A 17,625-nucleotide genomic window follows, 5' to 3' on the forward strand; every position below is an offset into this window, starting at 1 on the left:
ATACAAACAACGCTAATTCTTCTTTAGACATGGCTATTTGAAAAGGTTTGTCTAGGAATTGGTCGTTCAAAATTTCTTCTAAATGAATTAAAATTAGGTTTTCCAATAGCAGTTTCTTAGAAGTAAAAACTAATTGATTCCTCCTGCATCCTTACACAAATACTAGCTGAACATGACATGGTGTAAAATGTTTACTTCAACCAGATCTCTAAAGGTTGCAAAGTCCTCCTTTGTCTCCCAAAGTGTATTCAACAATACACTTTGGGAGGACGAATCATCAGGAGGGGCTGATCAGGAAATCAGAAGCTTACTTATCTGATAACTACATAATGTTTCTTTTTTTTTTTTTTAAGAGATACCTTAGACTTCAGGATATTGCTCTGAAAATGTAAACAATCTATATTTCTAACCCATATAAGAATAGGAAATAGGAAAAAAAAATATCATTTAAGAATAAATTTGGCATGTATTTAAAGGGATTCAGACAAAACCTTTTGAGCATAATTACAAAGATCATATGTTTCTCATATCTGTAAAGATAATATATTGTTTTGTCAAGATTTGGTTCTATTAGTACATTTTGAAGAGACCTGGAGAATAGCAGTTCTTTTAGCCCAAAGTTCAAATCCAGCGATGGCAACTAGTGGTACTTGAACTATGTTTCCAAGGTTGTTTAGGAAGGTATGTGTTAATCTGTAAAAAAAAATCTATAAAATTTAATGGAACATGACATAAACACATAAATAGTTCATCTCATTAGTTCATATTTAGTTTAATTTAGTTCAGAAGACAGAATCTAATTAATGTCAATACAAAGCAATCATAAAGTCCGACTTAGAAAAAGAAACCATGAGTATTCTAAACCAATTACAATGCAATAGCTTGAATGACCGTCTTTTAAGGAAACCCATCCATCAGGCTTTGACATTTTGTTTAGAATATAATAGAAGAATCTTGAAAACATCTCTAATCTTTCATGAATGTAAACAACCTACGAGAATCTACACTGAATGCTTCTGCAAAGTGAGAATGAAAAGGAATTTGTATTCCTGCAGGAGAGTGTGTTAATGTAGTCAGGAAATATCCCAGCAGCTCACTGGGAAACAGTTAAACAATCCATTTCCTCCCCAGTGACTCACAACCTCGCTGCCGCTTTATGTTCCCAAGAACTTGTCATGTTCGTGATGATATTGAGCAGCGTTGTATAATCTAGACTTCACCCTATCTGAAGATTTATTACACTTTTCATGTCTTACCTGTGAAACAGTAATTCATCACTGAACACCTGTTATACTCATAAATATGGAACTCTTGCTGTTTGTGATGAATTTAAACTACCCTGAATCCCATTAGCATCAGACCTCATTAACCCATGACATTGGTTTGTGCACGTACTCAAGGCACTGCTTTCCTTCAAAGGGTTAAAATGGTTCTGCATTTGGATTTGCATAAATTTGCTGCTAAAAATAGAAGAGTGTGAGTTTAAACAAGGTTAACACAATGGCTGCACACACTTTTTTCACATGAAGATTTGCCTTCAGTTCAATGAACCATGCAAAAAACCAAAAAAAACAAGAACATCTAAATGTCAGGAAAGATTGATTCGTTTCACTGAGTACTTTAACTTCACAAACTCCATAGCTGTTATGAACATGTTTGATGCCTCCAGAACTGACATATAAGCAGATTTGTGCTTTCTTCCTGGAATTTGACATTGCATGTTTGTTCTAATTTCACTTCCCACTGTAAGTCTTTTGTTAGTTTGTTGTCTTTTAACATTTGACCCCTTTATTACAACTTTTTTTTTAACCCCTTTATTACAACTCCAACAGTCAGTGTTGATCAGTGTGAGCTCCACAGTGATGACTAACTCTCTCAGTAATCTTCCACATGGCTTGCACTCGTGATTTTATAAAAATCTTTCTTCAAATCCTTCTGTTTGTTTTACTCCGTCCCGGAGGAGCTCATTGCATCAGTCAGCCTGTGAGAGTCGAGTGCAGCTCAGTGTTATAACAACCGAGTGCGTCCCTCCGAGTGTTTATAATCAGCACTGTGACTGCCTGAAGAAAACTGCAGTGTGGGAATAAAAACAGATGAAAATAATGTTTTTATTTATTAGAGGTCTCACTCACTTATGCTGCAGCAGTTTCTACCTTTGCTGAGCTTCAGATGTAAATGATCTGATGGTTTCAGCTGAACTCATGCTTTCTGACGTGACATTTGTGTTTTTATCTGTGTTGGTTTGTCTTGTATATTTTAGTTGATTTCTGAGGTCGTAGCGATGGAGTGACATGTGCACCCTGCACATGAATAATGTGACACACACTCCCAGAATTTTTTATGCATTCTCCTGCATGTGGACTTTAGAGCACAATTTTACAGTTACTATATCAAACTTAAGTTTGATTTAGTGTGTCACCTATAGAACTGCTTGCTGACTTCCAGTTTTGTTGTAAATTGTTATTCAATCAAGGAAAACAAATCTGCCCTATCCAAAATATAAACCTTTTGATATGGCACTATCACATGCCTCGTGTGACAGTGTGAATATCACAAGAGATAACTCCACTCAGATTTTTCTTGCTTTTCTGCTTTATTTCTTCAACGGCGTTTACTCAGTTTCAGCATGACTGCAGCAAACAATAATTTTGAGTAAAAATGTTAAAACATTGTCTTGATCATTTTCAGGTCTCAGAAAATGTTCCCCACAAAACTTCTCCATGCATCAAACACCAAAAATGTCTTAGAATGAGCCCAATCCTACCAGTTATCCCCAAAGTTATGATGGTGCGATCGTCACTGTTTTTGCTTCAGCATCATCGTTAGCCTCAGTGTCTGCCAGGAAGCCAAACTCTAAAACGTCATGACGGACATTAAGGTTAACTCAGATGCTACTCACATTTTTCAAACTCCAAACATGTCGAAGTTCCCCTCCCCTATGGTCTTTAGTAATTGCCATCTGATTGCTAAGATTTTTGTGCCTCTTGTGATGTCATCAACATAAATACCCCTGTAGTCGGGGTATCTTATCCCGGAAGTATGGCGCTGCGCATTCTTCCTCCTGCCCATACTTGGACGCTGTGACAGAGCGCAGCTGGTTCGTTAGCGAGACAGGTGATCAGTAGTTTTTTAGCATCATCTGGCTACTTGCGGTGCTTGCCTAATTCGATCTCTTTTTTTGTGTAGGTTGGCCTCCTACTGTTTCAGTTTTTGTTTTAGTTTAGAGTTTTTCTTTTTTTGGGATGCTTATTATTGATCAAAAGTATTTTCTTTTTGCTGGAAGGGGAGTTTTTATTGTCTAGCCCTCTGATTTGTTTAAAAGAACAAAAAGAACCTATGCTGTTCCTGGGACCCAAGCAGTTTTATTTGGATTGAAGAGACTTGTGGAAGGGGAGTTTTTCTTTCCTTTGCTGTATCACCAGGGCTTTTTGTGCGAGTGTGTTTTCGTTGGGGAACACTTGGGTCCATTTAGTTGTATTTGTGTTTTCTTTATTATTCCTCCTCCAAACCGTCTAACTTTATTTAATTGGATTTTAACTATGTCTCTCAGCTATAAGGTTTCCAGGATCAGCATAGACTTTTATTTTTAGTGTGATGATTTTTGTATAATAAAATAAACTGATTATCTTTGTCCAAAGGAACTTGTGAATCCAATAAACCGTGCTTGATTTGCAAAAATGCCTCTGAAAATTTTTACAAACTTATCTGTGCGATCTGGTAAAAAGAGGATTTAAGGTTCTCTACGTATAACAGAAACTGTACCCTAGGTCACACAAACTATAGTTGGAAGAGTCTCCTTCAGAGTGCCATTAAGGAACTGAGATTTGTTAATCCTTGTACTGAAAATCCAGACTTTGTTACTCAGCTGCTTTTATTAAAAGTCCACACTTGTTTAAAGAACTGTTGAGCCCCAGCATAACACATGCTATAGGATAATGTTATTGAATCTTCAATAAATAAATGGGAAATGGGCTTCAAGATGTTAATGAATGGCTGATCAAATGTTTTTTAAGATTTCAAAGGAAAAGGAACTTGCAGAGTGTGTATATTTGGTTTCTGTCCTTTTTTTTTTCTTTTTTCTTTCTCCTTCAAGCCTTTGGAGTGTGGAACTATTCTGGGATTTGTTTAGGGTGTGATGGTGTGGTTGACTCTCTTAGCAGTAGTGCATTTCATTTCTAATGCTTTTATCCTCTAACAAGTGCAGAAAAGAAGAGCGCTCCCCCTCCTCCACTTGTGTTTCAGCTCAGACTAAAACAACATGTCTTTATGTGTTGGTGATCTTGCAGCTCCAGCAAGAGAAGAAACTCTTCCTGCCTGAGTTTTCTTTAAAAAAAGGCGACGGTAACTTGAGGGCGTCCTCCAGTCCTTCGACCTTCCCGTTCACCCGCTCTCGCCCCTCTCTGCCCCCCATCATGCCCACCCTGCCTGAAGAAGAAGAGGACTCTCCTGAAGAACTGGACAGTTCATCCAGCTCTCCCAGAACAGTGAGTGCAAACTCTGCCCCCAACGGAAGCACACACTCACAAATAACTCGAAGGCAGTGTGAGGAAATTCCAGCTATGCTTTGGCATTAACCTGACTTTAAAATTAGAGGCTTTTCCTCCAACATGCTGCTTTTAATTTGCCAGGAAGAGCACATTAATCAAAACATTATTTTGTTTAATATGCTCCCCATTGTTCAAACTGAGGTTTGGCTGTGTGTGTGTGGGGGTTGGGGGGAACTGAAGTTACCAAAGCTACAATTTGAATTATTGCTATCTTAATCTTTAAAAGTCCACGGACATCAAAATGTTAAACTGAGCATGGTCTCCCTCTGAAATGGCTCATAAATACCAAAGCTGGATGGGACATCTCAGGATCTAATGGTGCATATGCCAACATAATAAAACTACCCATCTTTATTGGACGAGTGTTGCTTTGACTCTGCAGTCTGGCTACAGTGTTACATCATGGTTTCCTTATGTTATTAGTGTCCTGGTACCATTAGCTTTTAGTGAAGTTTATTAGCATCGATGTTAGTAATCACACAGGAATTTACGGCTGTAAAACTAATGACTTTAAAACTTTGGAGTTCAGTCTTGTCGTTTTAAACAGGACAGTTTGGATGGTTATACTGTGTGTGTGTGTGTGTGTGTGGGTGTGTGAGTGTGTGTGGGTGTGGGTGTGTGTGTGTGCGCACTGAAAAACCAAAAATGAAAAATGAAAACAATTTCCAGGGTTATCCAATCTGTAGTTAGGATTTAGCTCAACCCGAACTCGACCTGAAATTCGGTCCGGGTTTGCGCCAGAATTATTTGCTTGATAGTCAGGTCCTGGTTGGGCTCAGACTTCTGTGATTCATTTAATAAGACTGCAATACAAACAGCACAAAGAAAACCATAGAAGAATGCACAATAATGTTCTAATTAGTTAGGTCAGATTGGGCTAGGAAACGATGCCTATGGGCCTTGTCTGTGGGATCATCAAGATGTTTTTACAAATGTGAGATGAACCTTTCTGTTCTTTTAGGTCAGCTGTTGGTTTTTCCTTTCTTTTTGAGATATTTTAGTTTAGGGAATGTTTTTGACAGACATGTTCTGTTTAAAGATTAGTTTCCCATTTCACGACGGTGAACAAACTCAGATGTCGCTTTTATGAAAATGTGTCAGTATACAGTAATTTAACCCTGTATGCAAATCTTTTGCACTGATCTGTTGGCCGTCGTTAATCTTTGGACTAATTTTATCAATGACAGCTTGTTTGCAGCACAACATTCAGTAAAGTATATCTCAATTGAAATCTTTGTCACAAGGCATAGGGCAATATGAGGATCTGACAGTATGATGGATATGAGCAGACGCACTTCGGTTGTTTTACACATCCAAAGTGTGAAACAGTATAATGTGATACAATTGTTGCATATTTAATTAGAATATTGTCCTTTGTTTTCTGAGAATGCCACCAATAGGAGTCACAAGCTTGTGATTCTTTGTTCTGAAGCTTTTCACTACCAGAACTGTTCTGGCTGTGTTTATGGTTTTATTTGTTGTTAATGTTAGGAAAAGTGGAGCCTGTACACTGACAGCTTTCAACAACAGCTGGAAAAAAATCTTAATGTCTTTGGTCTCTTATTAGAAGGAGTAGTTTAATTTGCTGAACTGCTTGAGTCCAGAAACCAGCCAGTACATATTTGTCATTATTTACTGCAGATCAGAGTGTCCCTCTTTGTCCTGATTAAATACTGCAACACAAAGCAGGAACCCCTTAAACTGGGAAGAACTGGGGTGTCTTACACCTTCCAGCTCACTTTCCAGTAATGAGTCCAGTGTTTTATTACTGTGTTCCTGCTATAACTGGGCTCTTCTTTCATTGTGTTGGACTGCAGTCTATGCCAGGTGAAAGTCAAGCCGTTATTTTGACTGCCCCCACCATCGTTTACCCACAGAAGGCCATCATTGTCCAACAAGAGGGGCGATCCCTCGAACATGCCAGGTAATTGCCCATCCACCACATCCAATCCTGAAATAGATTTCCCGCTTCCACTTCACCGTTCTTGACTTATTGCTGTCCTCTCTCAGGCCGCACAGTCCCAGAGCTCGCCAGGCCAGAAACTCCTCTGGAGGACCCATCACCACAGTTGGTGGGTAAACCCCCACAAAGGCTCAACTGCCTGCAGATGGAATCTAAAAATAAACGCTATGAGAACTATTTAGTTTGTGGTTTGTATTCATCAGTTTTATCCTGGAAACGTTTTTCATTAACTAACTGTTTTAGCGTTTGTTGTACGATCAGCAGAAACTGCTTCCAAAACAGTGTTTCGTCTTCAGCAGATGTGCTCCAGGTTTACAGATAAATCTCCTGACGTGTCCTCCCAAAAGCTTTTGATGCTCTGATTCCTTTTAATCCTTTATGAGTTAACAGTGAATCATATCAACAGGTGGTAACAAATGTCATTCTTTTGTCTGGTGATTTGTTTTCTGGCATTTACAACTGACTTATTCCTGGAAGCTTTAGATTTATCAGAGAAGAGGCGTAAATTGATACAGCAGCTTACTATGGAATCGGCATAAGAGTACAACTCTTCTACATTATCTACGTCGTGCATCACTAGTTTGTTATTTCTCTCAGACTGCACCGGTAATGTGATTGACCTGGTAAAAGATCAACTTCCAGAGCTTCATCTCTCTGAAGAGGATCGGCAGAAAAACCTGGAGCTTCTCGAACAGGCCAAGATAGTCAGTGACCGCTTCCTGACCCGCCGGGGACGCCGATCCATCAGCAGCCTCACAGACTCACCCACAGGTGGGGCACATACCACATCTCGTGTGCACACTAACATTAAAACAGTGTTTTTCATCAGGCTGAGGCTGATGGAGGAGAGGATACAGCTTGTCATATTCTGTTAAATAAAAAAACCCCAAAAAACTATCGTATCCTTTATTGCATGCATCATTGTTTTAACGACATAATCTTTTCCTCCTCAGCACTCTCTCCATCTCCAACTCCGTCTTCCTCCCCAAGTTCATCAAGAAGCAGCTCTTTCATTGGCCCACCTCAGGCTGGTTTGTACCACACGTTGTCTGGGCTCATCTAAATGTCTGCCGGAAATTATTTATAATACTTCACTTGTGCTGTGGTCATTGCAAACTCTTTTCCCCTTTAGAAATCATAACAAGCCAATGTGTTAATTTGGAAAGCATGCTGCTAGAATTCAATTTGGCTGAGTTTAAATCTGATTGACCTGACCAATCTGAATCAGTAATTTAGCAAACTGCATATTTAAGGTTGTTGAATTTAGAACACCCAAAGTAAAACGTGTTTGTTTGTTGACAGGAAATTGAGCCTGTTTTCTGAGTTGCTTTCTTCCTTTCCAGCTGCAGGTACCACAGAGGCCATGTATGGCTGTCCACAGTCAGTGAGTCAGGTAAAGAAACTGCTCTCACAATGGCACCAAAAATGACCCAGATATTTCTTTCTTTTTTTTTTTTTTTTTTTACACAAATTTGTCTGGAATACATTTTCCTGAATCAGAAGTATCATATTTATTAGCACTAGATAAATTTACTGATTTTTCTATCCTAGCATTTAGAGGTGCCAACAGGGAGAGAGCAGCTGGATTTAAAGAACAAGAATCAGGAGGTGAGTTACAGATCCACTGAATCATTTCTTATGACTCTCCTAAGTGGGGAAATAAAAATTTCACTGTCAAACTTGCTGCAAGTGAACCTTAGTTAAGCCCATCCAAATTGTCTGTTGTAGGGTTATTAAACTTAGCTAATGTTACCAGATATACTGAGTTGTATTTTTAAGTATTAAACTGTAATATTGGTATCTTTTCATTTGAAAACCCTCCATTTCTTCAGATATTTTTAAACATGTCCCTTTATGCCACTATTTCTGTAAAACATTCCTAAATTATAAAAGCATTTATTTAATTTTACATTTTGAATATGTTGCACATTGGCTCAACAGTTAGCGGGTACTAAAAGCTAAAATTCCCTTCTTCATCAATGCTGAATAAGGAAAAATAATTTTTGAATTGAATTGATTACTCTTATGTAAAGACGACAGAGGTGATAAATGTTTTATTAATCTTGGTAATCCCAGGACGAGCCTTCGGTGGATTATAAACCGGTTGAGAAAAGAAAAGTGTCGTCCGGGACGCTAACACCTCGCTTTGCCGGTCAGAAGGAAAACCATGACCTCACCAGGCCTCGGAGTCCGCAGGCCGTCGGTAAAGCAGATGAGGTTTCAGGTCGAAACCCAAACCTGACCCCAGCTACAGGGGTGGCCAAGCCCGTACCCAGACCTCCTACTCAGCAGGCCCCCTGCACAGCGGAGATCAAAACAATCGGTGCCTTCCCTCCGCTGATGAGGGCGGTCTCCTGGGATTCTGTTGGCAGCATTAACTCAAGAACTGGAGCCTCCGGTTTCCCACCAACAGTTGATGAGGTTTTCTCAGATAAACCCAGAGATGGTGTGTTCAAGTCCTCGTTGTACAAGGACCTGCAAGCCCAACCAGGCAGCATACAGAAATTGTCCAAACTTAGAGAGGTAAAACATCCACTCTGCAGACTGAACTACACTATCATCATGTAGTCTTTCTACATTTAGCTGTGTCTTGTTTGTATGTTTTAAGAAGTAACTTGTTTGGGCCTGTTCCCAGGAGCACAAGCTGATGCGTAACCAGAGTATAGTTAGCTCCAAGTTACCGGAGCTGAGTGAAGCGGCTGAGCAGGAAAAAGGTACCAGCACTTCCACACACGCAGTCTTTATGTAGAACAGAAAGTGCTTTTTCTCAGCTGTACATTCAGTGCAATCGGTGGGGGTGTAAACTTCCTGAAGCAGAGAGAAGTCTTCCTGCACAAAAATGAGGACTTTTGTTTTTTGTTTTTTTGTTTTTCTGTACCACCCATTTACTGGCAAACATGAAGAACGACATTTTTATTTCTTATCAGCAGATGGCATGATTGCTAAATTATGTGAGGCGAAGACCACTTTTTATGGCACTGGGAAATTATTCTGTGTATTTATGTACTTTAGAGGGAGATTGAGCCATAAACTTTGTACTATAAAAAAAGTGTAAACTCTAAGCTGCTGTATATATAATAGAACATCATTAGAATACTATTTTAATGTGTGCAGGACCTCCATCTTCTGCAAAGACCACAAGCAGCGAGGAGATGAAGGAGAAATATGACGCCATGCCAAACATTTCAGATGTAATGCTGAGAAAACTAAAACTTCACCGAGGTCTGCCAGGCTGGTGTGTATCTTTTGACTTTATCTCCTTTTCAGACTTTTGCTGAAAAAGTTACATTTCTTAATTTGCTCATAGGTTTTCCTAATTTCTTTTCAGTGCCCCTCCGCTCTCCGAGAAAGAAGTTGAGGTTGGTTTTAATGCTCTTCTCCTTGTAGAGTTAATAAATGATCAAGAACATAAAGTTGTGCTTCTGTCTAGTTTTTTACTGTAAAAAAAACCAAGACAGAAGCATAAACATGTGTCGAACATGTCTAGTATAAAAAAAATAGTTGTCATATTTTTAACTTTCTTTGAAAGCCAGGCAATATTTTCTCATTATGATATAACTCATTTGTTTGAAGTAGAACATTGTGTAGTTATCAACAGTCAATATAATATCTGCATTAATTGGTTGTCTGACAATTCTCAGTTTGTAGAAATTACAATTCCTTCTAACCAGAGCATCAGACCAACAGCTCAAGTCAGTCCCAGGGAAATCTTTTGCCTACATAAAATCATCTCAAAATGCAAATGAGATAAACTTACCTGGAACTGGAATAAATGACAGTAATATTCCAGGTGAAACAAATGCAAAACCAAATCTGGAAGGTGTACTCGGTGTCTAATGGAGAAACAGGGTGGTGTTTTTGATTAATAGTGTTGGATCTAGCCTAAGCTGCTGTGACATGGTTAATACATTAGCTGCCTTTAGAAAGTCATCTGCCACATTTTATGTGGAAGAAATGTTTTATTTAAAACCCTCTTGTAACAACTACTGCTTTGTTCTTGACATAAATGTTGTGTTTTAAATATTCATATCCAAAGTGGACACTGGTTGGAATGTTTACATGGTAATATTGATCAATTATGAAACTTTCTGTGACTGGAGTTGGTAGATATCGGTTCTGAATAACTGTTTCTCAACACGCTGGTGAGAAACTTAAACAGCTGTCTGGTGCAGGTAAAATACTAAAAGCTAAATAACTTGTGAGAACATAAAAATTAAACCCTGTAAAAAGCTGTAACTTTAAGTGCAAAACTAAAAAAAATTAATTTTATTTTTATTTCAGAAGAAAACATTAAAAAATACATTTCAAACTGTCCATTGCAAGTCCTAAAGGAACAAGTCATAAAATAAAAATGAAATGCCCTCAATGATTTGTTAGCTTGAAACAGTGTTGTTGCGTTCCAGCGGTGGAAACGGATGGACTTGCTGAACCTTTTCCGTGTATTTGTAGGTAATAACCTGGTCTGCTGCCAACCTGCTTAATTACGCTGTTGACACAAAATTTATCCGGTGTGGAGCTGGTGCTTTTCTGTCAACAGGAAAGTGTTTTTCTGTTCCTGATCAGGCCAAAGAGACTTGCAGCGATTTCCTGTGGAGAAAATGCTAACATTTGTGACGCTGTTGTGCTCCGGCTGTGGCTCCTCTCGCTGCTCCCCGGGGACGTCTGGATCAGGACAGTCAGAGATCATACATTTCCTCCCAACGGTGGCCCCTGTGTAGGAAAATTGCGCTGAGTGGCTTTGATCAACAAAGCAAAACACTAGGAGGTCAAATGTCAGACTTGCAGCTTGTTCCCCACGCTCAGAGTCGCTGGGTTCTGCGACTGGATTCTGCGTACCATTAATGCGTCTCATTTAGCTGCGTATTTGCTTTAGATCTGAAGCCTTTTAAGTAATTCCATCTTCTACAGCTTAAATAAGTATTTATTGTGTGAGATAAGGTATAAATACCGCCTTGCAGAACGCCTTCGTCCAGCTGTCGCTCGCGTTTCGTAATGACAACTATACTCTGGAGACTCGACTGAAACAAGCAGAGAGGGAGAGGAACCTGACGGAGGAAGACGCTGAGAAAGAGCTGGAGGAGTTCAAAGGAGCGCTCAAGGTCGGCCCTTAATAACAAAAGCTTTGTTTCGATGTTTCCCTTCCTAGACAGATTGTTCGAGGCGCGCTAGTAAATGGGGACCGATGTAATTTGTGATATGATGTTGTGTTTTTCCTTGCAGATGACTGCACCACAGTGGCAGAACATGGAGCAACGGGAAGCTTACCAACGCCTTATAGAGACGGTGGCAGTGCTGTACCGACTGACCACGCGACTCTCCAGCAGAGCAGAAATAGTTGGAGCAGTTCGGCAGGTGCAGTCACACAAACACATACAGCAATGTGAAGAAGTCTCATGTTATCTCTTGTGCTTATTTCTGATTTGTTTCCAAGCAGCCAGACTTTATTGTAATCTGATCTTGAGAGTTTCTTTAAATTTGCCTGCTGTTCCTCTCATTTTTAGTCCAGTGCCTGAGGGTTTTCTTAAAACACATGTTGTTGCTTTTTGTTTATGGAATGATTATATGAATCATTCAATTACAGTAAAATCCAATTAAGTTTTGCTTATTAACAACACATGTCTGCTCAAGGTATTTTACAAGACAGACAAACCAAATTTGTATATAAAAATGTGCAATCCAGCTTGGTCATATTTCAAAACATGTCAGTTTAATCCAACTATATATTCAGCAGTTCCACTCATAAGGAAGCATTCTTAAAATAACTAATTCCAAATTATTTGTATTCCGATCTATGATGCCACAGAAGGTAGTAAAGATTTAAACCAGCCAACTCCACAATTAAGTTTTCACTCACTGCCTGACACGCAATGATGGCAGCATATCTTAATGGATGATGTCTGCTGATTCCAGTTTGCAGTGATTCTCTCAAAGACTCCTTCCATGGATTTTGTTTTGCCCAGTTTGTTCAGAAATCCACTCAGTGTTTCCACAGACAGCTCAGAGGATTTCTGTAGCAGTGTAGGATTCAAATGTGTGGCAGCAAAGGATACATTTGCTCAAAAACACAGAAAAAATGCTCAGAAATACTTTGACCACAGGGTTTAAATCAGTTCTTGTTCATCAAGAGAAAAAGAAGTGTTTTCCGGAAAGCTGATTTAGTTGCTTTTCATCAGCAAACAATAACTACTAGAAAAACTGCCTGTGATGTGTTGTGTTGTGTTTTGGGTTAAAAAAAAAATTTAAACTACACCTATTGTTGCATTTTGTATATTGGGGGGGAAAGAAAGTCTGGCAAGTAACTTTACAGCTTAATGTCAGCCCATAGTTCACAGTTTGTTTGACTCTTTGTTGAGAGTGAATGCTCAGCTCCTGTCCCTGTGGCCTGATGGACGGGGTTTTATTGTCAAACAGGAGAAACGTATGAACAAAGCCACTGAGGTTATGATGCAATATGTGGAAAATCTGAAGAGGACATATGAGAAGGACCATGCAGAGCTGATGGAGTTTAAGAAGCTGGCCAACCAGAACTCAAACCGCTGTTATGGAGCAGCCGTAGACACTGGAGGTAAGAAGATGAACATGCAATAAAGCAGTAAAAACATGCAACCGTTTCACTGTTGAAGCATTTCATGTTTAGCACAAAATGACCTCCATACAGCTGATGCTGTTGATGCTGAGCTCTGTTTCAATTAATAATTCCTTCAAATGTTTTTTTCAAATCAAGATGATGGGGTTGCACGGGCATCCAGATCAATGTCCCTCACCCTTGGAAAGGTAATCAGTGATGTTTTTCCAGTTTCGAAATGAAGTCTTCATATCAAAACCCAGCAGAAAGGACCCATCTTGCTTTTTGTCGTTGTGTCCCTTGCAGGCTTTACCCAGGAGGAGGGTCAGTGTGGCAGTGGTGCCTAAGTTTAACCTCCTCAACATCCCGGGTCAGAGCTCAGGCGCGTTGGGCCCGAGTCCAAACGTGGGACTCGCAGCAGGTGCTGCTCTTCCTGTCCTGGTAGGTTTTTCCTGTCCTGTTGGGAAATGATGGGAAATGAGGTATGGAGCATCTCTTGCAGTGACACCCACGCAGCCGGACTCGCTTTTGAATGAAAGGTCATGAGCTGGTCAAAAAAAATGATTTAGCCCTTTTACTACTGAGATGAAATCATTTATTTGAAAAATGGCTTTGTGTTGCGGTTTCAGAGTCAGTATTTTTGCTTGAAGCAGACCTGACTCCTAATTTTGTTTTCAAAGAATATAAATTGCATCACTTTTCTCTCTAGTGTGAAGCAAATGATGTGAAAAGCAGCTCTCCCACCGAAGCAGTTCAACCAACACCAGAGTGGTATGTTTGCTTAAACACACAACATGCATGTTTGATCTTTCAGGGCCATTCCTGCAATGTTGGACGCAATGTTCCTGGAGAAATCCTGAACTTCAAATCATTTCTTATCCAAGCTTTTTCTGCTGTTAGGAATTTTGGGTTGTTTGTGTGACCTGCATGATGTGCTTTACAGTACAGAGAAAAGTCTGAGTGAGCTAAAACTAATACTAGAGGCTTAAGAAAATAATAATGTAGATTTAATCTAAACATTTGGGAAAGACGCTGACAAAGTCCAGGCACATGACTCCAGTCATATTGTGGTCATAAAGTAAGCTTAGGTCCGGCTTTCGTATGCCTGAGCCAGATGTTCTCTGTGAGGAGAATAACAAACGTGCCAGCTAATGCACTAATCCAGAGCTGTGGTGCATACATTAATAAGACATGCCACCATTGTTTTGATGGAGCCTAACTCTAAAGTGTTTTATAACGTCTGCTGTGATAGTGGTGCCGTCCAAGGCTGACAGCTCTGTTCTTTCCTATCTGAAACAATGCAGTGGAAAGAGTGGGATGGAGCCGGAAAGCGAGCCAGCCAAACCTCCAGTAAACTTGGAGGAGCTCAGAGCCGAGATCAAGGCAAAGATCGAGGAGGAAGCGTACAATAAAGGGTGAGGCCTTCTCCTCTGTTATGTTGAGACGTTTTTATTGACTATAAATTATTGGTTGTGTAATCACGGAGAAAATGAGAGTTTGCTAGCTCCAAAAAAAGTGGATTATTGAAACATCTGAAACTCATACAGCTGAACTTTTTATGTGTTTACTGATTTTACAGTCCAAACTTGTAAAAGTCTATTAATGTCTCTGCTGCAGAAAATAGCTTCTTAAAAGCTTCTTTAAATCAGGAGTTAATGGTACTAACAGAAGGAGAAAGGAGGCCTATGGAAACATAAGAACATCATTTGGGCCAACAGAATTGCCCATTTTGTGCACTTAGTTATTCTAAACTATTTCTTAGTCACAATAAGTTTTACTGCGCTCCAATGCACGAGTTAGTGAAAGAAATTCAATATGAGATAACTGACAAACATTTTTGCTGGAGGGAAATCCCATAAAAATATATTATCTTTGGAGAAACACTTGGATTGAATCTCATGAGGTCCATGCACTTGTAAAACGTCAGATTTCTGTCATGTACAAATCACAGATTCCTTTAAACTAAATACAGCGTGTTGTTGCTTTTTGAAGTATGTAACTACTTTGCTAACTTTGTTGAAGCAGTTTTGAATTCAGTTTCAGCATTTCATATTCCTGATTTTATCCCTTAGTGAATGTGATTCAAATGAAATGCAGTTCCGCTGAGTTTGTCAAAGCCACATTTCCCCGACATTAACTTTATTTCTGCTAAAGTCTTCAGAGAGGTTACAAAAAATCAATAAGATCTCATTTCACAAAGGTGTCAATGAAATTGGTACAAAAAATCCACAGCTTTCTATGGATTCTGTAGAACAAAGAATACAGTTAATAATTTAAGAAAATACAGGACTACAGTGACAACTTTTCTAAAAATGTTAGATGTTTATCCAAAACTGATGTCTGTGTGACCGAGTGCAGTTTATACATGAAAGGAAAAAAGCCTCACTGTTTCAGTAAAGTTGGGTGCAGATTTAGTGTCGCTGAAATGTTCTCCTTGTCACCTGCAGCTACCAAGAGGGATTGAAATACACCAAAGCTCTCCTGGAAGAGAAACATGCAGAGGAAATGGAAGCAGAGAAACTGCTGGAGCTGAAACACAAGGATGAAGAAAGCGGAAAGAGGTATAAGAGCAGCAGGTAAACTAAATCTGCTTTTCTTTTTTCTTAAGAAATAGGTATTTAGGATAAATAATATATGTATTTTAAACAGTAACACCAAAATTATTGCCAATGAAGGTCTGGAGTTTAAAGTACTTTGAAATAAAATTATCTATTGCATTTAAAAAAAAAATTATATAATGCCATTGCATGTCATTCAAAGAACATTATTAATTTATTTTCTCAGAATGGAAATATTTGTCTGTGTTTTCTCCACAGGAGGATGGAGGAGATGCTGGTTCTCCTCAGTCGGTTTTGTCCCTCGATTTCTGTCAGCCGGCGCCTTCTGTGGGTCGTCCTTGTGCTGTTTGTGGTGATGTGCGTGCTCATCAGTATTTTCACTTTCTTCAGTGACTACTACAACCGCCGTGAGGACACATAAGAAATGTTTTTTGAGTCACAACAGAGATGGCTGGACTGAGCAGAACCAAAGAAGTCACCTTACTAGCAGATCATTACAGACGGACACACTTGAATGGAAAGACTGATCGAAGGAACTGGTTGAGGAACTGGTTTGAAGGATTTATAGAGGATGTCTTTTTTTTTCTACGCTAATTTGTAGTTTTATTTAGAATGGAAAGTTTGCTGTCTGTTTGTTGTTGGTAAGTTTAGGGACCAAATATACAGTGTGATTAAACTTATTTAATTCATAGGTGCATATGTAATAATACATTCTAGCTTTGGTACTTTGAAATATGGCACCTTCCTTAAAATGCCACAGTAAAAAAATGTGCATCTATCAAGAAATTTCTACACAACAAATTTTTTATTTATATTTAAACATTTTTTATTTTGCATTTGTTGGTTAATTTTGTGAAGGGCATTTAAGATTTAGAAATAAGCACATAGAAACACGGCTTTTAGTGCAATATTTGGAGAATGTGTGATTTGAGATTTAGGTCACTGACAGATTTCGTTTGTTTATGAGAGCACTTTTAGATTACCTTCCCCAGTGCCTGGGTTGAGAAGTTTCTTGCTAATTTACCTTTTAAATAAAAGGTGTCCAAGAATGAATCTATGTTTAATAACTTTCATTAATCCATCCATGCATCTAGAGTCTCAATCAGTCAATCAGTGATAGATGGAGTACATGCTGGTCTGGACTATTACAAGTTGTAACAATATCTAACAAAATAATACTAAGTCAAATAGTGTAACACTTTTTTTATGTCATGACAACTGATTGATGTGCTAGTACTATAAAGCTAATTGTTGTACATAACCTAAAGAAAGAATCAACAGCAAATGTTTTGTAAAAACTCATAGTAGAAATTATTTTATACTTAAGTGTAATTATAATTTTATTCAACATCAAATCTGATCAAAGTTTTCTACAGGAAGACCCAACATAAAAAGTAAATATCCTGCATATGCAAAGTGCTTTATCAAGTCATTCATCCTTCCATACCACTGATGGTGGAGCGCTACAGAAGCAAGGCTGCCATTCAATCGGCGCCATCAGGCCTTCTGATCACCGCAAGGAGGGCAAAGTGTCTTGCCCAAGGACACAATGACTGAGCAGGTGTTTGGACCAGGAACCCACCAGTTGCAGGATAATCAAACCCTTCCCCCTGAACTACCATCACACACATGTAGAAAATCTATGAAAATTCATATGTCCATTAATTTCCTCTATGTACACAGACTGATGAGCTGCATCTCAACTAAGCAGTTATTAGGGGGGAATGAGGTAATCCCTTGACTTCTAACTGATCCATCACAGGGCTTAGAGAGTTGCACTGGACTGGTGACCTGTCCAGTGTCTCTTGCCCTGCCTCTTGCCCTGTGACCACTGGAGATAGGCAGCAGATGTGCAGCCCTGTAAGGACAAACACACATGGACAATATGGATGGATGATCTGGTCATTTCAAAGCTTCTTACAGCTATTTCTTCAACACTGTTTTAATCTCACAAAAAGAGGTAGTCTTTGCATTAATGTGAGTTTCTGACTG

The 17,625-nt window shown here is 39.1% G+C and overlaps 1 protein-coding gene across 1 annotated transcript in view; it reads left to right on the forward strand.

The window, feature by feature from the left end:
* The window catches only part of mrvi1 (murine retrovirus integration site 1 homolog), a 28,804-nt gene extending 12,118 nt beyond the window's left edge, over window positions 1–16,686 (forward strand). Inside the window, exons 16-35 of the mRNA XM_044096479.1 lie at window positions 4,287–4,484; window positions 6,365–6,471; window positions 6,558–6,619; window positions 7,108–7,281; window positions 7,464–7,541; window positions 7,854–7,903; window positions 8,062–8,118; window positions 8,587–9,033; window positions 9,146–9,224; window positions 9,625–9,745; window positions 9,839–9,869; window positions 11,469–11,609; window positions 11,731–11,862; window positions 12,922–13,075; window positions 13,235–13,284; window positions 13,382–13,516; window positions 13,785–13,846; window positions 14,380–14,490; window positions 15,523–15,651; window positions 15,892–16,686. Coding sequence (XP_043952414.1) covers window positions 4,287–4,484; window positions 6,365–6,471; window positions 6,558–6,619; window positions 7,108–7,281; window positions 7,464–7,541; window positions 7,854–7,903; window positions 8,062–8,118; window positions 8,587–9,033; window positions 9,146–9,224; window positions 9,625–9,745; window positions 9,839–9,869; window positions 11,469–11,609; window positions 11,731–11,862; window positions 12,922–13,075; window positions 13,235–13,284; window positions 13,382–13,516; window positions 13,785–13,846; window positions 14,380–14,490; window positions 15,523–15,651; window positions 15,892–16,054 — 2,481 coding nt within the window. The 3' untranslated portion in view covers window positions 16,055–16,686. The remainder of the gene's footprint in view (window positions 1–4,286; window positions 4,485–6,364; window positions 6,472–6,557; window positions 6,620–7,107; window positions 7,282–7,463; window positions 7,542–7,853; window positions 7,904–8,061; window positions 8,119–8,586; window positions 9,034–9,145; window positions 9,225–9,624; window positions 9,746–9,838; window positions 9,870–11,468; window positions 11,610–11,730; window positions 11,863–12,921; window positions 13,076–13,234; window positions 13,285–13,381; window positions 13,517–13,784; window positions 13,847–14,379; window positions 14,491–15,522; window positions 15,652–15,891) is intronic.
* Window positions 16,687–17,625: the final 939 nt, after the last annotated feature.

This window comes from Gambusia affinis, linkage group LG02, assembly GCF_019740435.1.
Source record: "Gambusia affinis linkage group LG02, SWU_Gaff_1.0, whole genome shotgun sequence".
Taxonomy (NCBI): Eukaryota; Metazoa; Chordata; class Actinopteri; order Cyprinodontiformes; family Poeciliidae; genus Gambusia; species Gambusia affinis.